The sequence below is a fragment of the Sorex fumeus genome, unplaced genomic scaffold (genome assembly GCF_029834395.1).
Source record: "Sorex fumeus unplaced genomic scaffold, SorFum_2.1 ptg000110l, whole genome shotgun sequence".
Classification (NCBI taxonomy): Eukaryota; Metazoa; Chordata; class Mammalia; order Eulipotyphla; family Soricidae; genus Sorex; species Sorex fumeus.
Window position 1 is genome coordinate 3,855,090 of NW_026606167.1, and position 21,740 is coordinate 3,876,829.

The 21,740-nt window shown below is 62.2% G+C and overlaps 1 protein-coding gene across 1 annotated transcript; it reads left to right on the forward strand.

Moving 5' to 3' along the window:
* Positions 1 to 1,149: 1,149 nt before the first annotated feature.
* Positions 1,150 to 19,511, forward strand: SEC14L5 (SEC14 like lipid binding 5). The gene is made up of 15 exons (XM_056135175.1): positions 1,150 to 1,216; positions 10,776 to 10,925; positions 11,043 to 11,174; positions 11,543 to 11,671; positions 12,991 to 13,183; positions 13,798 to 13,907; positions 14,316 to 14,505; positions 15,478 to 15,566; positions 15,663 to 15,733; positions 16,046 to 16,217; positions 16,563 to 16,697; positions 17,331 to 17,465; positions 17,642 to 17,863; positions 19,061 to 19,206; positions 19,389 to 19,511. The coding sequence occupies exons 1-15, from the start codon at positions 1,154 to 1,156 to the stop codon at positions 19,498 to 19,500; spliced, it is 2,049 nt and encodes a 682-aa protein (XP_055991150.1). The 5' UTR covers positions 1,150 to 1,153; the 3' UTR covers positions 19,501 to 19,511.
* The last annotated feature ends 2,229 nt before the right edge of the window (positions 19,512 to 21,740 follow it).

The window sequence follows — 21,740 nt, forward strand, 5'->3', positions numbered from 1 at the left end:
GCCTGTCCCCTCCACCGCAATACCCCCCTCCACGAAGGAAAGATGCCCGTTTCCTCCTTAGTAAGCAGTGACGCTCGGTGACCGTGGTGGGCTCCCGGTGGACGCGCGCAGGGTGAATGAATGGTGCACGGGCGGGGCCCGCGGCGGGAGGCCTGCGTCACGCCGGGGGCGGAGTCTCGGGGCAGGGCCTTTCCAGGGCCGGGCCGTCTGGTTGGCTGAGTGCTCGCAGAGGCGGGGCCGCCCTGGGGCGTGGCCCTCGAGGTGTGTCCAATCGGGAGGCAGGGCCGGGTGAGGGCGTGGCCGAGGCGAAGGGCTTGTGGAGTGAGGGCGGGGCCGGGCGGGGGCGTGGCCGGGGGCGTGGCCGGGGCGGGGCCAGACCGGCGCTCCGCTGTCCCGGGTGCTGGAGCGCTCCCGCGGGCAGGTCTCGCTGCGGGTCCCACGGGCCCCACCCAAGGCCGCGGCGGGTGCAGCGCGGGACGCCAGCGTGCAGCGGGGACCCCAGCGGGCTCAGCCCCGCGCGGCTCCGGGGCCGTGCCGCCCCCGAGGGCGAGGGTGAGCGGGCTGTGCTTGCGTGCGTGCGTGTGTGCGTGCCCGTGTGCGCGCGTGTGCGCACCGGGGGGCATTCTGCGCCCTCCGGAGTTGGGTAGGTGATGGCGTGCAGCAGCTGGGGGCAGGTGCCAGGCTGTGTGGTCCGCAGGGAGGTGAGTGTGCGCGAGGGTCAGGATGGCTTGGGGCGAAACGGCAAGGCGGGGGCAGGATTCCTGCAGGGACCCGGGGTCAGAATGTCTGCGTGGCGCTGCCGGCGCGTGGGTGAAGTGAATCCTGGAAATGCAAGAACTGCTAGCGCGCGCGCATGTGGGCGGGTGCACGGAGCTTCCGAGGCCTTGGCTGTGAAGGGAAAAGTTTGGGGGTGCTGACTGCTCGCCGAGGAGGGGTGAGTGCGGGCTGGAGGGCGCTGGGCAAGGAACAGGTCGGGTGCTTGGGGCCTGGCCCCAAGGAATTTGGGGGAATACATGCTCCCCCTGGCTTTGCAAACGGGGAGGAAGTGTGGGTGGGGGCGGTGGGTGGGGTTCCGGCTCTCATGGCTGCCCTTCACCCCAGGCTCTGCGCTCCTGCCCCTGCCGCTCCTGCAGGCACCCCCCACCCCGAGGCCATGGTACAGAAATACCAGTCTCCAGTGCGCGTCTACAAGTACCCCTTTGAGCTGGTCATGGCGGTGAGTGCGCGCCTGAGTCTCAGGCCTGGGGGACAGCTGCGGGTGTAAGAGTAGGTGTGGTGGGAAGGAGAGGGGTCCCTTCAGGTGCCCCAGAGGGAGGAGGGGACTGGGCTGCCCAGGCAACCTGCAAGGGCGTGAGCTCCAAAGCAGGGACCCTCTGCTTGGTGGTCGCCCTAGACCTGCCCACAGCACACGGGCTGCCTTTCCCTCCTGGACTTCTGCCCCTTCTTCCTCCTCTGTCCCCGCACACCCCCACCCCAAAAAACTAGGCTCCAGGGGCAGACCAGTGCCGTCCTTTCGTGTGACGATGAAGGTGACAGTGATCGCGCCGGTGGAGGCCGAGGGCTCACAGTAGGGCGCACGAGGTCTTTACTGGGTCCATCTGAGTAGGGTCTCAGGCCTCCCACATCACCACTGAGGAGCTGACTTTGGGTGCAGCAAAGAGGCCCGAATCCTGTGGAGACCCCCGAGTCCTGCCCCCATCCGTCTTCCCCATCCTCCCACAAACCCAGACCAGGTGCAGCAAGGGACACAGGTGGGCACTGTCCTTCAGGGCTGAGTCCGAGCACGTCAGGTGCCAGCTGGGCTGGGGCAGCAGGTCCCTGGTGTGGCTCCTGAGCTCGGCCCCCAGTTCAGTGGATCGGTGGCTCTGGTCCTGGACACAGGTGGGCAGCTGCTAGAGACACACCCCCTTTGTGGCGGTGGTGGGAAGTGGGCTCTGCCCGGGCCTCTCCCTTGGGGCTGCCACGCAGGAGGCACTCGTGGGAGGCAGCCGGCCCTGTCACTCCACCACACGGTCCTGTCCCCGCTTGTACCTGCAGGGAGAGACTCCTTAATCTCCCCAGCCTCCTGCCTGCTCCCCCTTCCCCTGAGGACTTGGATATCCAGTGATGTCTCGTGTGTGTGTGTGTGTGTGTGTGCGTGCGCGCACACGCATGTGTCTGCATGCATGTATTTGCACATGTGCACACATGTGTGGGCTGGAGCGATAGCACAGTGGGTAGGGCGTTTGCCTTGCAAGCGGCCAATATGGCTGACCCGAGTTCGATTCCTCCACCCCTCTCGGAGAGCCCGGCAAGCTACCGAGAGTATCTCGCCTGCACGGCAAAGCCTGGCAAGCTCCCCGTGACGTATTCGATATGCCAAACACAGTAACAATTGTCACAATGGAGACGTTACTGGGCCCGCTCGAGCAAATCGATGAACAGCGGGAGGATAGTGACAGTGACAGTGACAGCACACATGTGTGTGTGTGTCTGCATGCCTGTGCGTGCCCGTGCGTGTGCGTGTGTGTATGTGTGTGTGTGTGACTGGTGTGTGTTGCCTGTGTGTGTCCTGGACAGTCTTACTGTAAGAATCTATCTGCTATGTCTTTATTTTTACTTATCTATTTAGTTTTTGTTTTGGGACCACACCTGACAGTGCTCAGGGATCACTCCTGGTGCCACTTGAGAGACCCTCTGGGGTGCCAGGGATTGAACCCGGGGAAGTAGGACTAGGCCCAGGCCCAGGACTGTGACTTGAAGCATTGCTGAGTCCTCAATGCACGTCCTTCATATGTAGATCAGGGATGCTTCTAGAACCTTCTAAGGCCATTGGTGCTTATAGGGTCAAAGGCGATGGTTGCAGGTGCTAACCAGGAGTTGGATAGGGCCGGGTTGATAATAAGTGGGAGCTAATGATGAATGATTTTACCTGAGGCTCCAGGCAGCTCACATATCTCAGGCCCTGGGCTTCATTCATTCATTCATTCATTCTCTCGCTCCGTAGAGGAGAGGCACTGTCCATTCCCCTGGGACGCTGTAGGTGCCCACTCTTCTCTGCCACGAAAGCGGAGACCAGTCCCAGTCAGTTGGTCGGCAGTTAAGAATATGCTAATATCTACCTGGGCTTTGGGGAAGCTTGACTTAGCTTGTTCGGATTTCCAAAAAACGTTTGCCCTCGCTACTCCTTGGAACACGCTGGTGGAAGGAGCCCGGAGAGGTGCCGGGGAAGCTGCGGCCAGCTGTGAGCGGCCCGAGAAGGGGGCTCTGCACTCTCGGGGTGCTGGAGGGTGCAGGCAGCGGGAGTCCAGACACAGCCAAGCCTCTCTCTGGCTTTATCTTCCTCCAGGCCTGGCCGCCCCAAACCGCAGCGACAAAGCCACTTTGCTGACTGTTTACAAAACACCATTGTCCCCAGATAGCTGCAGAGCTCGACATGACTTGCGCTCTGTGTGGGCACAAAGGCGATTTTCTGCGCTTGTGTCCGGCTTTGTTCCCAGCTGGGCACTGGCCCTCAGCAGGGGTGAGGTGTGACCCTTCCCACCCTCCCAGTGCAGATGAGCTCACCTCTCTGGGTTTCTCTTATTTATTTGTTTGTTTGGGTCATACCTGCTGTGCTTAGGGCTTCTCCCTGGCTCTGTGCTCAGGGATGGTGCTCTGTGGCGGTGCTTGGGGGACCATATGGGATGCCGGGATCGGACCTAGGGTGGCTGGGCTTCGTGCAGGGCCAGTGCCCTTGGGCTGGGCGCTCTGCTGCCATCCCACTGCACTGAACTCTGTCTTCTGTTTTCCTCTTTAACGAAACTGAGCTGAGGTCGAGTTAGTTCTCATTTCTTTAAACTGCACCATGCTGATTGAGCTCGGTGGGACTGGTGGGTGAGAACCGTCCTAGATCTGCACAACATGTGGATCCTGGCGGGCACCACCAGTGGCCCATTCCTGACTGTGGGTTAATTAACTCAGTGTCATCTTTGCAGTCATCTTCTCCGTCTTTCTTAAAAAAAAAAAAAGAGTCATCTTTTATCGAAACAAAGAATCTAATCAAAGTAGATAGAGTGTTAACTAGAATTCATCTCCCTCACAGGCATTGGGAGGGTTGGGAGGGGGGGTTTATTGGGGTTCTTGGTGGTGAAAAATGAGTACTGGTGAAGCGAAATGTGTTAGATGATTGCCTGACCGAGACTTAAACCTGAAAGCTTTGTGGGGCTGGAGCGATAGCACAGCGGGTAGGGCGTTTGCCTTGCACGTAACCGACCTGGGTTCGATTCCCAGCATCCCATATGGTCTCCTGAGCACCGCCAGGAGTAATTCCTGAGTGCATGAGCCAGGAATAACCCCTGTGCATCGCCGGGTGTGACCCAAAAAGCAAAAAAATAAATAAATGAAAGTGTAAACCTGAAAGCTTTGTAACCTTTCCCACAGTGATTCAATAAATAAAAATAAATTAATCAATTAAAAAAAATAAATGAGAGCTAAAAAAATAAATTTAAAAAAAAAACGAGTGACCAGGGGCCTGAGAGGTAGTACAGCAAGGAGGACATTTGCCTTGCATATGGCCAACCTGGGTTCAGTCCCCGGCATCCCATGGTCCACTGTGCACTGTCAGGAGTGATCCCTGAGCACAGAGTCAGGAGTAACCCTGTGGCCCTAAGCCCCTTCCTCCCCAAGAGTGTGACCAGCCTGGGGGATGGGCTTCACCTGTGCAAGATATTCTCCGGGCTCCCCTGCTGTGGAGGCCGGTCAGGGCCCTTCTTTTTCAAAAACCCAAGTGAGCACTGACGGGAAGTCGGTACCAAGACAGCCCGGGCGTCGCTAATGCCATGGGTGTTACTTCAGTTAATCGCTGATGTTGCTGTCAGCATCGTTGTTTGTTTGGGGTCGTGCCCAGCATGCTGAAGGTTGACTCCTGGCTCTGGGCTCAAAGATCAGCCCTGGTGGGGGTTCAGGGGATCCTGTGGGATGCTGGGGTGGGGGGGGTTGAAGCCCTGTCCATCGGCATAGCACTTTCCCCACAGTCCTACCCAAGTCCCTCTCTTAGCCCCTCACCCCACGAGGCAGGTTCTGGGGGCAGAGCCTTGCTTCACTGGGGCGGCCGAGGGGGCGACCGAGGCGTGAGGGCATTGCTGTAGGCAGGACACACCTCATCACTCCTCAGAGACAGGTCTGAGATCACTGGGTGCCGCTGGGCCGTTACTATCAGGACTCAGGACCCCTCAGAGCCCAGCCTTTGGGAGGGGGGATGGAAATGCCAGCCGATCCCCACACCAGGGGCTTGGAACCCCAGACCCGGTGTGACCTTGTCTGAGCTCCGTTAGGTCTAAAAGATGGCCCAGGGCTTTGGGCCCCACACAACCCTCCTCGGGGTGCAAGGCGGCCTTCATGCATTTATTTTGGGGAGCTTGGGGCCACACCTGGAGGTACTCAGGGAGCACTGATATTCAGACAGGGCTGGGCAGAGTGCAAGGCCAGCGCCTTACACCCGGGCTCTCTAGCCTCGTTGCAGAGATTCAAGGTCCTAGAGTTGGGCGTCTGCGTCTGCGTTCACAGTCATACATGTGGGATCCTAGTTCTGCTGCTCTGGGAGCATCTGTGTCCCCTTGGCATCCGCGGAGGATTCACCAATGACCTCCCGTCATTGCCCGGGGCCCGGTGGGGCCAGCAGCCTTGGGGAGATCAGATTCTGCACCTCTGCAGGGCTAGAATTTCCTCAGCCTTCCCCGGGGTGTGGAGGCGGGGGCTGCCTCAGCAATTAAGGAGTGAAATATTTAAGAACCTGCCTCTTGTGGGGGTCACGAGCTTTCTGGGCACCCTCTGCAGGCACCTTCCAGACCCGGCCAGGCCCCTCCCGCCAGCCAGTGTTGTTAGCAGCAAATGTTAATAAAGCAGCAGGGGCCTCATTTAAAATGAGTTTAAATTAGTTCCCCGGAGCCCGTCATCTGATCCCGTTGCCAACAGATTAAGGGGAGCAACGCGCTCTATCCTGGCTGGCTTACAGAGCCCCGCACCCTGCTGGGTTCTGATTTGGACGGGGAGAGGGAGGGGGGGCTGCACTCTGGCCCCCACGACTCACTCCACACCCGCCTGCGTGCCCAGGGGTGTTCGCTGTGGCAGGGTAGGGCTCTTGCAGGGGTGAAGGCGGAGTAACCGCGAGCCCCGGGCGGCGGGCACTGTGGGTGCGAGCTCCCAGCCAGGCGGGCGTGCTGCCCCCAGGAGCGCATGGAACAGCACAGCACAGAAGCGCGCCTCATGCTCTCCCCACTTCCCTTCCGGCTGCAGAGGGGCCCGCGGGGGAGGCACTTAGCTTGCAAGCTGCTGATCTGCTTGATCCCTGGCACTGCCTCAGGTCCCCCGAGAATCCCCGGAGTGATCCCTGGGCACCTCCCGGTGGGTCCCCAACACCCATGCAATTTGCCCGCTTTCTTGCTCAGACGGATCTTTTTCATGAAAACTGGAAGCCCGGGGGAGGGGTCAAGCCTTTGGGTGGGCCTTGCATATGGGGGACCTGGGGACCCCAGCACCGCGCAATTAGGAAGTAGCTTAGAGAGGGGCGGATTCTTCTGAGACTGGACTCTTGGTCTCTGGACCTGCATCCAGAGTAGCTCCTGCCTTCCTGCAGTTAACGAGTATGTGTGTGTGCACACATAAGTGTATATGTATACACATACACACGTGTGCATCTTGTGTGCCTGCATGTGTATGCCTGTGAGCCTGTAGAAAGTGCCGGCAGAAGGAAGGCACTTATTTTGCATGCAGCTGGACCCCAGTTCGGTTTCAGAAACCACGTGTGGGTTCCTGAGCCCAGAGCCAGGAGTAATCCCCCAGCACCCACCACATGTGGCCCCAAACTCTCCCTCCCGCCCAGAATAAATGTAAAAAGACAAGAGGGCGCGCGTGTGGGCTGAGTCAGCACACCGGAGCAGAGGAAGCTGGAGCTGAGTCATCGAGAGATTAGCACCTTCTTCTCGCTCTCTTGCAGTGTGGGTCCTGCGGTGTAGACAGCAGCCTCTCTGGGGGGCGGGCTGTGCGCTGGGCCCTGGGCCCTCCTCTCCTGCTGTCCCCGGTGCCCAGGGGTGGGCCAGGTAGAGAGAGGCCTAGAGACAGCCCCGCTCTGTCCTCACCTGCTCCTACTTCCTGTGGGTTCGGCCGCCCACAAGATGGGCCAAAGGATGAATAGAACAAAATGGACCTTTTCAGGGGCTGAGCGATGGCCTGGCGGCAGGACGCTTGCCTTGCATGGTTCCCCTGAGCTCTGCCAGGGCTGCACCTGAGCAGAGCGCCAGGAGGAAGCCCTGAGCACCACTGGTGACCATGCTGCGTGTGGGGTGGCACGTGGGATCCCCGGGTTCAACCACAGCACCTCATGGTTCCTAAGCACTGTGGGGAGGAACCCTGGAGCACAGAGCAGGGAGCAGCCCCTCCCATCAAAGCCCCTCCCATCTATGGGGGTCCATGGGGGTAGCCCTGTGTCGCAGGAAGCCGTGGGCCTGAGTTCCATGCAGCCCACATGACCCTCAGAGCATCCGAGTTCTGCACGGCCCCCATGGGAGTGAAGACCCCTGGGTATCCCACAGAGCACCTGCAACAAACACCAGGGGCATGAAGGGGGGCCGTGGAGGCTCTGCCCGAGGGTCTGAGTCCCTGCCCAGCCTCGCTCTCCCACTGTGCCTGGGTTCTGTGTCCCCAGACTCATGGCCATGTCCACGATGGAGCCATCTGGGTGTCCCTGATTTTATCACTGGGCAGGGCCACTCCCAAAGGCTTCTGGAGGGGTGTCTGTTGCCCACTCCTCCCCTGCCCACGTCCCTCTTGAGCTGGGTGCTGCCAAGGGTGCTCCAGTCAGCTGCAGCTGGGCTACATCGACACAGCATCGGGGGCTCCACAGCAAGGAATATTACTCAGCCCTGAACACTGCCCTGTACCACAGCCCAGAAGAAAGCAAGGGAGGTCCTGAACCCTGAAGAGAAAGAGAAGGTGAACGAGGGTAGCTGCTGTGGGCGCACAGACCAGCTTGGAGGAGGTGGAATGTTCCGCTCCATGGAATCACTGTAAAGGGGTGAATTTTGCGGCCTGAGAATCGTGTCTCCATGGAACAGAAACTGTTCTGAAAGCCAGGCTGGAGACAGACCACAGAGGGTCCCCCCACAAACACCACCAGGGGGTGCTCCTGAGCACAGAGCCAGGAGCTGCCTTTGAGCACTGCCAGGGGATCTCTCTGTTTCCTGTGGGGGAGCAGCCGCTGAGAGGATGGTTATGTGCCCTGGAAGGTGAGGTGCCAGCTGGACTCTTGGGACAGCCCCTGCTCCAGAACAGTTGCATGAGGGAGGGCAGAACAGCTGCCACATCCGCTGCAGAAATAGCTCCTCTGGGCTCCCTGGAAGTGCGGTCCTGGACGGGCATGGTCACTGCCAGCCACTGCCAGCCACACTATCCACAGCGGGCCGCTGCTGGCCACTGTGTGGGGCTCCTGGCAAGCACAGGCTGTGTTTGCCCCTCTGCCTGCTGTCCACTGCCGCCCCCCTCCCCCGGGTCCCCGCCCGGGATTGTCCTAAGTGCCCACTCTGTGCTGGGCACTGGGCATGGGGCTTGGGGCGGACAGGGTGGGAGTCCAGGCACTCTCAGACTCCAACACGTGGGGGTCTCAGGGGGAGTTGGGCATCCCAGGAGCCCCCAGCAAGGCCCCGGAACCCCCTTGTCAGAGAGGGGCTGGCTCAGGGTGACTCAGCAGAGAATCGCGCTAAGTCAGCGGAGACGCGTAGAAGTTCCTGGAGGCCCTTGCCTGGCCCTGGTTAGCTGCTCTGGCAGCTCTGGGCTCTGGCCAGCTCCCCTCGGAGTGGGCAGCCTTGACATCCTTGCCTGGACTGGCCAGAGGGCTGTGAGGGCTGAAGCGTGTGCTTGTTCAGCAGGGGGACACTCAGGCATTGGGGGACGATGGCGGCCAAGAGCCTCAGGCAGGGACAGAAACAGCTCCGTGGGCTTCTCTGCAGAGAGCCCCAAGCTCTGCCTCGAGGGTCTCTCCCGGGTGCCCCCTCTTGGCTCGGGGAAGGCAGGAGGAGGCTGTGTCCTTGGGTGCCAGTGCTATTTCCGGACTCAGGCTGATTCCGATTCTGAGCCACCTGGGTGGTGACACCAGGCTGGACAGCGTCATGCCCCCTCTGACTCCAACTCTCAGGGGTCAGGGCCGCCCACTGTGCCTGCCTCCGCCTCCTTCTTGCTGGTGCCCAGGCGGAGATGCAGTTTCCACACTGGCTGGAAGTGGGCGCAGGGCACCCTGGCTGTCGGCCCCTCACTTGCCCCCTGAGACGAGGATCTCGGGCCTCTGTGGATCACCGGCCTCTGTGGGTTCCATCCGGGCGACGGACTCTCGTATTCCTCCTGTTCCCCTTTATTTATTTATTTATTTTGCTTTTTGGGTCACACCTGGCGATGCACAGGGGTTCCTCCTGGCTCTCCACTCAGGAGTTACTCCTGGCGGTGCTCAGGGGATCATACGGGATGCTGGGAATCGAACCCGGGTCGGCCGCGTGCAAGGCAAACGCCCTACCCGCTGTGCTATCGCTCCAGCCCCTCCCCTTTATTTTCTAAATCACAAACAGTGTTAGATGTTGTTAGTTTCACCCCATGAAAGACCCCTTCTTCTTCTTTTTTTTTTGGCTTTTTGGGGTCACACCCAGCGATGCGCAGGGGTTACTCCTGGCTCTGCACTCAGGAATTAATTACCCCTGGTGGTGCTCAGGGGACCATATGGGATGCTGGGAATTGAACCCGGGTCGGCCGCGTGCAAGGCAAACACCCTACTTGCTGTGCTATTGCTCCAGCCTCGAAAGAGCCCTTCTTTACATTTTCTTTTTTTCTTTCGGGTCCATGCCTCATGGCGCTTACTCCTGGCCTGGTGCTCGGGTCACTCCGATGGGGCCTGGAAGATCTTGCTGTGCTGGGAGTGGAACCAGAGCATCGCTCCCCCGAGCTTCTCCCAGACACCCTTCAAAACCGCGCACCCGTTGGGGTTGGAGAGATCGTGCAACGGGGAGGGCATCTGCCTTGAATGCAACCAACCTGGGTTCAAGGGTTCGATCCCTGGCACCCCTTAGGGCCCCCCAAGCACTGCCAGGAGTAACACCTGAGCATCACTGGATGTGGCCCCCAAACAAATAAGCAACAACGAAAAAGATGCACCCCAGGGGCTGGAGAGATGGAACAGTGGGTGAGGTGCTTGCTATGCACATAGCTGACCTGGGTTCGATCCCCTGCACCACATATGGTCCCCTGAGGCCCGCCAGGAGTAAGCCCTGAGTACAGTCAGGAGTGGCCCCAAAACCAAAATAAATAAAAATAAAATAGAATGATGCCCAGGGCTGGGAGATAACTCAAGGGCTGGTATGTTCATGCACGCAGAGTGAACTATGAGCACTGTGCCAGGAGCAATGGCCAATCAACCAACCAGATGATCCCAAACTAAAACGAATAACATAATCAACCGGGGGTCTGGAAACAGTACAGAGGTGAGGGCACAGGTTTTGCCCACATCCAACACTTCTTATGACCCCGCAGGCCCCAGCAGGAGTGATCCCTGAGCACGAAACCCCGGAGTTAAGCCCCGAGCACCCAGGAGTGTGGCCCAAAACAATTTCAAAAGCAAATGATGCCCCGGCCCCAGGCAGGGCACCCCCGTCCTCCTGGTGCTTGGGATCTGGGGATGCTCTCCTTGCAGAGCTGGGGAGCTGCAGCGGGCGGGCGAGGCCTTGCTGGGGGGGCTCCGCTCCCCGTGCCCGGCCGCTCACCCCTCGCTCTGCCCCCAGGCCTACGAGAAGCGCTTCCCCACCTGCCCGCAGATCCCGGTCTTCCTGGGCAGCGAGGTGCTGAGCGAGTCCCGGAGCGCCGACGGGGCGGTGCACGTGGTGGAACGCAGCTGCCGGCTGCGCGTGGAGGCCCCGCGGCTGCTGCGCAAGGTGGGCACCCGGGCGGGGCCGGAGGGGGGTCCCGCGGGGGAAGCCTGTGGGGCTCGGCCCGGGCGGGATGCGCGCCCCCGCCCCGCACGACCCGCAGCAACCCCGTCCCTGGCCCAGATCGCGGGCGTGGAGCACGTGGTGTTCGTGCAGCGGAACGTGCTGAACTGGCGAGAACGCACGCTGCTCATCGAGGCGCACAACGAGACCTTCGCCAGCCGCGTGGTGGTCCAGGAGCACTGCAGCTACCGGGTGAGCGCCCGCCCGGGGTGTGGGTGTGTGCGGCAGGGAGAGCGACCCAGGGACAGCGGCCGCTGCACCCGCTCCCGGGCATCCCGCTCCCGGCCTGCTTGGGCATCGTGCCCTCCAGCCTCCTCTTGCCTCTCTGCGTGAGGAGCGCGGACCTGACCTGGGTGAGGCCCTGCTCGGCCCCGGCTCCCCAGATGATGGAGACTCGCCCACCCTTGTCCTGGCCGTGGAGGGAGCATGTGGGGGGCAGTGGGCGCGGGTGCCCAGGTCATGAGCCGCTGGGGCGCGGGTGAGAGGGCTGGAGGCTGTCCGGGCGGTGCCGTCGCGGGGATGGCCCTGCGGCTGTGCCGCCAGCTCCTCCTGGCTTTCAGGTGCACCCCGAGAACCAGGACTGGACATCTTTCGAGCAGTCGGCCTCGCTGGACATCCGCTCTTTCTTCGGCTTCGAAAGTGCCCTGGAGAAGATCGCCATGAAGCAGTACACGGCCAACATCAAGCGGGTGAGGGGCCCCGCCATCCCAGAGCGTCACTTGGGGTCCTGGCCCCCAGGGAGGGGAATGGCCAGTCCTGTCCCTGCGCTGGGAATGGGACACCACAGACTCGTCCTCGTCCACCAGCTTCTCGGTCCAGATCCTGCTGGTGACTCTGGGGACAGAGGGGCACAGGTGGTGACCGTGGCCGCTGCCGGCTCAGAAGATCTCCCACATTCCTTTGGCATGAGGGGGGGACTAGGGGGAGGTTTGGAGTCACCCCAGCAGTGCTCTGGGCTTCCTGCTGGCTCTGCGTTCAGCTGTCACTCCTGGCAAGCCAGCAGGCAAGAAGTGATACTTTTTTATTTATACGGTTTTTTGGAGGGATCACACCCAGCAACGGTCAGGGATTGCTCCTGGCTCTGTGCTCAGGGATTGCTCCTGGTGGGTTTGGGGACCCCCTGGGATGCTGGGGATTGAACCCGGGTCAGCTGCATGCAAGGCAAATGCCCTCACCATGTGGTCATATGTCTCTGGCCTCATGAAGCAACATTTTTTATCTAATGAATTGAAACTTTATGTCTGAAGTATAAAACTTACTCGTGGCTATTTTATGTTTTTTACTTGGTGATGTCTGGGAACTCTTCCTTGGGATTGTGCATGTCTTTGTGTGTATGTGTATGCCTCTGTGTGTCTGTGTGTGACTGTGTGCATGTGTATATCTCTCTCTGTGTGTATGTCTGTATGCCTGTGTGCATGTCTGTGTGTCTCTGTATGTGTGCATGTCTGTGTGTCTGTGTGCATGTGTGTATATGTATGTGTCTGTGTGCATTTTTGCACGTCTGTGTCTCTGTGTGTCTATGTGTGACACTGGAATCCTCCCAGGCTGAATATGTGGAAGGCACGTGCTTTACCACAGAGCCACTGCCATGGCCTCATGACTTTTTTTTGGCTTTGTTTTGGGGCCACACCCAGCAGTGCTCAGGCTTACTCCTGGCTCTGTGCTCAGAGATCACTCTTGATGGGTTCGGGGGACCACGTGGGTTGCCAGGGATTGAACCTGGGTTGGCCACAAGCAACTTCTTGCCCCTCAGGACACATTATGGGGACCACACTTGGCAGTGCTTGGGGACCAGCAGGGGTGTTTGTGGCAGTGCTTGGGGACCCTGCAGTGCTGAGATCAGACTGGGCCTTGTTTTGCCTCCTGGGCCACCTCCCTGGCCCTGTGAGAATTCCACCTCACACGCCTCTCCATTCAGACAGGGATGGCTCAGGGACTCAGCAGGGCTGGGGGCGGGCAGGGGGACTCCCAGGCCGTGACTGCCAGGCCCTGCCTGTTCTCTTCTCAGGGGAAGGAGGTGATCGAGTATTACCTGAATGAGCTTGTCTCCCAGGGCACCTCGCACATCCCCCGGTGGACACCCGCCCCGGTCCGGGAGGAGGACCCCCGTGCCCAGGCTGCATCCAGGGACGCCGCCCCCCTGGAGGCCACCGGGCCCGGCAGCCCCCCGGACCTTGTTCCCAGGACAGTGGGCGCAGACGGTAGGTCTTGGGGTAGACGCCTGCCGCTCCCACTGCGCCCTCCTCCGTCCCTTGGGCCTGGGGACCAGAGCTGGTTCCTTCCGGACCGCAACTGAAATCCCCTCCCACTCCCGCCCCCCCACCCCCTTTCTCTGCCTTCATTACTATTTTTGATCATGTGAGTAACATGTGATCGTGGCGGAGGGGGGGCGCGGGGGGCGGGAAATTACTGCCTGGGAGCGACGCAGGAAGGTGGGCACAAGGCCGCACAAGGCCGCAGCTGGGCACACGGCAGAGCCACTGAGCTTCCTGGCCGCGCTTTGCATTTGGGACTCTGCCCACAGGGCCCACAGGCTCTGGGACACCCGGCCCCGTTCCCTGACTTCTCTCAGCCTCGACTTTCTTTCTGAAAGACACTGTAGAGGCTGCCCCCATGGTGCTCCCTGCCCCTGCCCTGGTCCTGTCCCGGGTTCGAGATTCTCTGAGGTTGGGACTATCTTTATTCTTGGGAATTCAAGGGCAGGAACCGTGGGGGTGGCAGGAGCAGTTGGCAGAGAAGCACGGGAGGGGGCTGAGTGCTCAGATGTCCCTGGACGTCACCCCTTGTCCTGAGCCCTCTCGCTCCCCTCCCCCAGGCAAGCTGGACGCTGAGTACATCGCGAGGTGTCTGGGTCCACTCACACCCCTGCAGGAGAGCTGCCTCATCCAGCTTCGGCTCTGGCTGCAGGAGACCCACAGGGGCAAGGTGGGTGCCAGGGGCCCCGGGGCTGGGGTACAAGTCAGCTGCCCATCCTTGGGCCCTGGGGAGGGCGGGGGGGGGGGCTGCTGGTCCCCTGCGGGCAGCAGGAAACAGGAGGCGGGGTTGGCGCGAAAATCCATCAGTAGCGGGCAGGGAGCTGGCTCTGAGCCCTGCTGAACACCTGCATGTGTGAGGACGCGGGCTGGACACTGCACAGCCCCTGGCATGGTCACTGGGCACTGCACAGCCCTCGGCGTGGTTGCTGGGCACTGCACAATCCCCAGTGTGGTTGCTGGATACTGCACGGCCCTCGGCGTGGTCGCTGGGTACTGCATGGCCCCTGGTGCAGTCGCGTGTCCCCCCTTGGCCGCCGGGCATGGCACGTGATTCTCTGGCGCGCTGCTCCCCACCCAGATCCCCAAGGACGAGCACATCTTGCGCTTCCTGCGTGCCCGCGACTTCCACGTGGACAAGGCCCGTGACATGCTGAGCCGCAGCCTGAGCTGGCGGGAGCTGCACCGGGTGGACCTGCTGCTGCAGAGCTGGCGGCCCCCCGCCCTGCTGCAGGAGTTCTACGCGGGAGGCTGGCACTACCAGGACACAGGTGGGCCCCTGCGGGCAGAGCTGACACGGGCCCCCGCGGGAGTTGGGGTGGGGGTCCTGCCTCTCCCGGCGTCTCTTCCCATCTGCTGCATCCCACCTTGTTTGGTTTGGTTTTGGGCCCCCTCCGGCAGTGCTCAGGTCTTGCTCCTGGCTCTGTGCTCAGGGTCACTCCTGGTGGGGCTCAGGGCTTTGAGCCTGGGCTGGGTAGGGGCAAGGCAGCCTCCACCCCTTGTGCTAGCCAGTCCACAGCCTGTTGCCTTTTGGCTTGGGCTGAGAGGAAGCTAAAAGTTTTGGGGCCGGAGCGATAGGCCAGCGGGAAGGGCGTTTGCCCTTCATGCGTCTGACCCAAGTTCAGTTCCTGGCATCCCCAAAGGGTCCCCCGAGCACCTCCGGGAGTGATCCCTGAGTGCAGAGCCGGGAGTTAGCCCTGAGCAATGTCGAGTGTGGCTCAACCCTCCCCCGCTACTCCCCAAGCCAAACGTTTTTTCTCAATCTTTTCAAGTGCTGGGGATTGAACCCAAGCTCAGGCAGACAAGGCGCTTAGCTGCTAAACCACATCCCCAGTCTCCCCCTTAAAAAAAAAAACAAACACAGGAGCTGAACTCTGTGGTTCTCAGTAGGGGAGTCCCCAGCTGATTGTGGACCTGGCAGTCCTGGGTGGGGCTGTCCCCGGATGCTGCCAGGGACGAACGCGGGTCTCCCACCTGCAACACATGGACTTCGGCTTGGAGCCACGTGTCTGGACCCACAGATTTGAAGCCTTAGCACATCTGTCCTGCCCAACCCGGGTGCAGTGGGCCTGATCCCCTCCCGGCTGGGAGCAGGCAGGTGTTAGTGACCCCAGGGGTGGCTGGGGCCCTGCTGACCCCTCTAGGGCCCCTTCCGGAGGAGGAACTGGGAGGAGGACCGCCAGGGGCCAACTTGGTCCAGCCCCCCTGAGCATCCCCCCTCCCCCCGTTGTCTGCACCCCCAGATGGCCGCCCCCTCTACATCCTGCGTCTGGGCCACATGGACACCAAGGGCCTGATGAAGGCGGTGGGGGAGGACGTCCTGTTGCAGCACGTGAGTAGTGGGGGGCGGGGGTCCCCGTTTCCCAGAGCCCTGGGGTGCGCCCGCAGGCTGGGAGGGGAAGGTGCCCGTACCTTTTCCTTGCCCCAGGTACTGTCCGTCAGCGAGGAAGGCCAGAAACGCTGTGAGGGGAACAGCAGGCAGCTTGGCCGGCCCATCAGGTAGGAGCTGGGGGGAGGGGCTCCCAGTCCCGGGGTGGGGGGGTTCGGGCTCTCCGGGTCCGGCCTCGGGGCAGCCCGGCCTGTCTTTATGGTCCCGGTGAGGACGGGGCGCTAGGTCAGAGCTCCCCCCATGCGAGCCCCTCACTTGTCTCCCGAGACCTGCCCCGCGGTGGCTGCCCGAGGCCTCCCTCCTGGCGGGGACCCCCGTCCCCACGCGCCCCTTCCCGGCGCCCCCAAACTTCGTCCTTGCGCGCCGCGGCCTGTGCCAGCGGCTGGGCTGGGTGCCAGCGAGCCCGGGCGTCTCCGCTGCAGCTCCTGGACGTGCCTGGTGGACCTGGAGGGGCTGAACATGCGACACCTGTGGCGGCCGGGGGTGAAGGCGCTGCTGCGTATGATCGAGGTAGTGGAGGGCAACTACCCCGAGACGCTGGGTCGGCTGCTCATCGTGCGTGCGCCGCGCGTCTTCCCCGTGCTCTGGGCGCTGGTGAGCGGCGGCGGCACCCTGGGGGCGGGGGGCACGCCTGGCGGTGCTGGGGCTGAGCCTGGCTGCGATGTGTCCAGGGCTCACTCCTGGCAGGTCTGTCTAGGGGCTCCGGGGCGGATGCGGTGCCGGGAGGGGATCCGGGTGGTGCCCCGTGCCAGGCGGGTGCCGGCCCCTGCTCCAGCCTCTTCCTTCCTCCTCCGGCTGGGGAGCAGGTGCTGGCCCAGGGCACAGTCTCCCGAGCGCTGCCAGGAGCGGCCCTTGCCCACGCGGCCCCCAAGCCGCCAAGCAAAGCCGGGCCGTGTGGCTGCGGGCGTGTGGTGAGCGATGCCCCCTGCCCGCTCTCAGGTCAGCCCCTTCATCCATGAGAACACCAGGCGCAAGTTCCTCATCTACAGCGGCACCAACTACCAGGGCCCGGGCGGCCTTGTGGACTACCTGGACAAGGACGTGATTCCCGACTTCCTGGGCGGCGAGTGTGTGGTGAGAGACGGCGGTGGGCTGGGCGGAGGGTCAGTGGCAGGGGTGTCTCTCCGGTGGGTGCTTGCTCCCGGGGCCTTCTGCCTGGCTGTCGGGGGACGGGCTTTTTCCAGAAGCTCCCCAGAGAGAGGCATCTGCTCGCAGAACAATGTCCCCAGCCTTAGTCCCGTCCGGCATAGATATTGGAAGTTTCCAGAACTCGATGGAAGCTTCTAGAATCCCAGAGGCCTGGTGGTGGGGGTGGGGTGATTCTTCAAGTGTGGGGGAGAAGGGTCTCCTGAGGGTCTGCTTATCAGGATGCCTTTGGTTGGGGGAACGCATCCCTCCTGGCTGGGGGGGTGCCTAGGGATGATGTCGAAGAGACCCCGACTCGGGGGAAGGTCTGATGCGGTGTGGGGTGGGGGGTGTTACCCTGGCTTAGCAGTTCTCTGCTGTGTGACCTCAGGCACATGGTCTGGGCCCGTCCGCCTCCTCCACAGGACGGGGAAGCCAATAGCATCACTGGTGCTGGAGGTTTGGTCAGTGGGACTTGGTAGCCACTGCCCAGCTCAGAAAGGGGCCGCCGGTCCCGGGGTCACAGAGGTCCTCCTGTGGCTCAGACTCGGCTCTCACCTGCTGCCTATTCTCTGTCCCCAGTGCAATGTTCCGGAAGGAGGGCTGGTCCCCAAGTCCCTGTACCTGACAGAGGAGGAGCAGGGACACGCGGAGCAGCTGCGGCAGTGGCGGGACACTTACCAGGCAGCCAGCGTTCTCCACGGAGCCCCCCACCAGGTGCGGCTGGAGCTCCCCAAGCAGAGCCCGAGAGGCAGCTTCGCGCCCCCGGGGAGGGGCCGTGAGCAGCAGCAGCATCTGCTCTGCAGGGCCTTTGGGCCGGCTCCGACCTCCGGGCAGTCCGGGTGGTGGGCACGGGCGCCTGGAGCAGGGGTCCCACTGGCCTGTCCCCGCAGGTGGCCGTGGAGATCCTGGAGGGGGCGTCGGTCATCACCTGGGACTTCGACATTCTCCGAGGGGACGTGGTGTTCAGCCTCTACCACACGCGCCTGCCGCCCAGAACCGAACCCCGGGAGCCTGGGGCCTCGGGGCAGTGCCCAGAGCAGGGCTGGGCCCTGGGGGCTGACTGCAGCCGCGTGGAGGCCCCGCTCGTGTGCCGGGAGGGGGAGAGCATCCAGGTGTGCCTTCCCACCACGGTGGGCACTGCTGTGGGCAGACCGGGACCCAGGGCCAGCGGGCACAAGGATTCCCAGGGCCCCGCCTCAGGGCCCTGGAGCTCTGGTCAAGGATGCAGGCTAGGGGCTGGAGCGATAGGACAGTGGGGAGGGCGTTTGCCTTGCATGCAGTTGACCTGGATTCAATCCCTGTGGCACCCCTGGGGTCCCCTGAGCCCACCAGGAGTGATCCCTGAGCACAGAGCCAGGAGTCACCCCCGAGCACCATCAGGTGGCCCCAAACCTCCCCCCGCCCCACAAGATGCATTTCACCAGGGACCCCTCGAGTGCTTCCCCCTGGGACTTCTGACGCAGAGCCCTGCCCCTGAGAGACCGTGGGCCTGGGAAGAGAACCTGGGTCCAGGACACGAGCTGCCCCAGCTGACTTGGGTATTTCCCGAGGCCTGTGCTTGCGGGAAACACCACACACACGCACACGCCACACACATGCACACAGCACACATGCACCCACCATACACGTGCACACATGTGCCACACAGAGGTATTCACACACTTTACATGCACGATCACAGATGCATGCGTACCACTCATGTGTGCACACAACACATGCACACAACCACACGTACTACATGCACGCACATTACCCTATGTTTGCACACACCATATGTAGTAACACAGTCACACACGCGTACACCACACACACACACGCACGCCTCACATGCACGTTCATGCACACCGCCGCACTCACATTCATGTACACCGACCCTACATGTGCAGTCACGCAGCGCACCCCACAGGCACACACCTCACACATAGCAGCACACACATACACACATGGGCGCACATGCCCCTCCCAGGTGCTCTTCTCCCCTGCGCCCCCCCAGGGTGCCAACCTCTTGCTGCAGCCGAGCAGTGAGCGGCCGCTCCTTTGCTCATGATCCAGCTCCTCCCCTCCTGACGGGGACCCCGTATCCCCGTCGTCACCCAGTTAGGCAGCGACTGTGCCTGCAGCCGCCCCTGCCCAGCCCTGGCTCCCAGGTTCCAAGGGACGCCCTCAGCGGAGGGAAGCAGGGATGGCCTGGGGTTGGGAAAGAGCACAGTGGGGTGGGGGAGGAGGTGGCCCCCCGCCCATCTGCTCCCGTGTCCGCCTCTGCGTCTGTCCCTCCCTCCCTCCCTCCATTCGCGTGTCTGTCCTTGCAGGGCTCCCACGTGACCCGCTGGCCTGGCCTGTACGTGCTTCAGTGGAGGATGCACAGCCCCCCAGGCGGGGACGATGCCCCGCAGAGCCCGGGACCCAGGTGCAAGCTCCTGTACTACTACGAGGTGCTGGCGTCGGAGGACTTCAGGTGGGCGTGGGGTGCAGGGCCTGGGGCGGGCGCGGGAGGCGGGGAGCTGGGGACGGCGTCTCACGGGACTTCGCCTGGCTCTCGCGTGTGCCCTCTTGCTCCGGGTGGCAGCCCTGGGGCCTCATTGGCGGCACCTGCAGCTCCCCCTGCACCGTGGGGCTGACGCAGGCGCTTCCTCCCAGGGGCTCCATGTCTAGCCTGGAGTCTTGTACCAGCGGCTTCTCCCAGCTCAGCGCGGCCACGTCCTCGTCCTCCTCGGGCCAGTCCCACAGCAGCTCTCTGGCCTCCAGGTAGGGGCGGGAGCCTGCCGGGCGGCCGGAACCAGCTCGCAGCAAGCCCGGGACCACACGGGCCCCACGGTGCCGTGATGCCGACGCCAGGACAGAGCCGCGTCCTTCCGGCTTCCCGAGTCGGGGGGGCCGCGGGTGCCGTTGGCCCTTGGGTGGCCCCTTCTCAGGTGCCTTTGCCACGCAGGGGACCCCGTTTTCTTCAGAATTCTCCCCCTTCCCCTCAACCCTCAGTGCAGCTGCAGAAGAGAACCTCTCTCCAAGTTCCTGCCAAGCCCCCCAGACACTCCTAGTCAGTGGTTAGCGACCTAGGAAGTCTAGAACCATCCATGGTCCTTTCCCTTGGGGGCTGCAACTGGACCCAGCACCCAGGGAGAGCTGCCATTCCCAACCCCCTCTTATTCCTTTCTCTGTCTTGGCTGGGGCAGAGAGCACTGTGGTAGGAGCACCAGGGGTTTCCATTTTAGGGGGGGCGGGTGGTTTCCAAACCAAGCCTTTCCTTTCACTGGCTATGGGCCCTCCAGCAGGTGACGTCACCTCTGTGCCTCAGTTTCCCCATGTGCCAGGCGGGGAGACAGTGCCTACCTCATCCACTGGGCCGTAAGAGCCTTGGCATAGTGCCCCGCGGGGAAGCTGAATGTGTTTGAGGCGGGGGGTGGCGGCGGGCCTCCTGCGAGCCAACACAGCTTCTCCCTCCTGAGGGCGGGAGTGGGGTGCAGGGCTGAACACGACTTTGTACGCGGGAGCTCCGAGCTCAACCCCTGAGCACCACTGGGGTGACTCCCCCAAACTCAGCTCATTCCCCTGTGCACCCGAAGAATGATGGCGTCGGCCCTGCTTCCCTCTGAGCTGAGGGGCCGTGGACTCGGCCTTGCAGACGCTGCCTCCTTGGGCAGAGGACAGAGGGACATGTCATCAGCTCCGGGGGTGGGAAGAAGGGTGTGAGGCGTTCCCTGCCTCTCCTTGGTTTGCAGTGCGCGCTTTCTTGTCCTGCCCCTTCAGACAGAAGCATTAAACCTCTGACTTGGAAGCATCTCTGTCGCCGGACTCTTTTTTTTTTTTTTTTTTTGTCGCCGGACTCTTGAGACCCAGGTGGCTCCTTGGGCCTCAGGGAGGGCGGGGGGACCCGTCCCTGTTGCTTGGGGGCACGAGCATGGACCTGTTGACATCCAGACCCTGAGCTGGGTCTGTGCCAGGGGCCCTACACTGCGCTCACCAGTGACCCCAGTTTGGCACCTTAAAACCACAGACGTGTGTTTCCAGGTCTGGAGCTGGGGGTGGGGGGTGGGGAACCCACAGCGCAGCCAGCTCGAGAATCTGGGTGTGGGGGGCTGGAGTGATGGTACAGCGGGGAGGGCGCTTTCCTTGCATGTTCAACCCCGGCATCCCAAACGGTCCCCTGAGCCACCAGGAGTGATTCCTGAGTGCAGAGCCAGGAGTAACCCCCGAGCAACGCCAGTGTGATCCCCAAAACAAAAACACAGGAATGTGGGTGTGGGGGCTGCAGACAGCGTGGGGTTAAGAATTGCCCTGCTTGGGGCTGACCTGGCGCCACACCAGGCCCCGCAGCATCAGCCTGAAAACCGAAGCATGAAAAACCTGCAAACAAAATAACCCAAGGGTGGGAGGGCATCCAGATGGGGCCGTGTCTGGGGGCTGAGGGGGAGGGCTGCGGGATTCCTGCGGTCCTTGATTCTTGTTTCAGAAAGTAGAAAAGCTTATTGGAGAGTAGGAAGGAAAGGAAGAGGGTGCAGGAAGAGCAGTACAGCACAGCACCCCACCAACCTCGTGGGGTGCAGAGGAGGGGCCGTTCCTTTGTGGCCCCCACACCCGCCACCCCCTCTGGGGTACAGCGAGTCCCCTCGGGGGCTGCCGGGTAGGGGTCAGGAGCTCCCTGGAGCGGCATGTCTGAGCTGCGGGTGGCTGCTGACGTCAGCCTGGGCACAGCCGCCTCCCCGGGGACAGCTGCCTCTGGGCCTTTGCGGGGGGCAGAGATGGGACTTCTTTCCCTCCTCACACGCTTCGGTGTGGGGGTGCCCCGTGCCCTGGCCCTGGGTTCTAGGGCCTGACCCCGCTCAGCCAGGCTCCAGAGCCAGCTGCAGGAATGGGGACGTGTGCAGGGTGCCCGCCAGGCTAAGCTCCTCTGGCATACAACACCGCCTGTCCCGATGCCGCCTCTGCCCTGAGCCACTCCCCAGTCTACACGGGCATGCACACGGGGACCCATCAGCCACGGCCGCCGCCGGA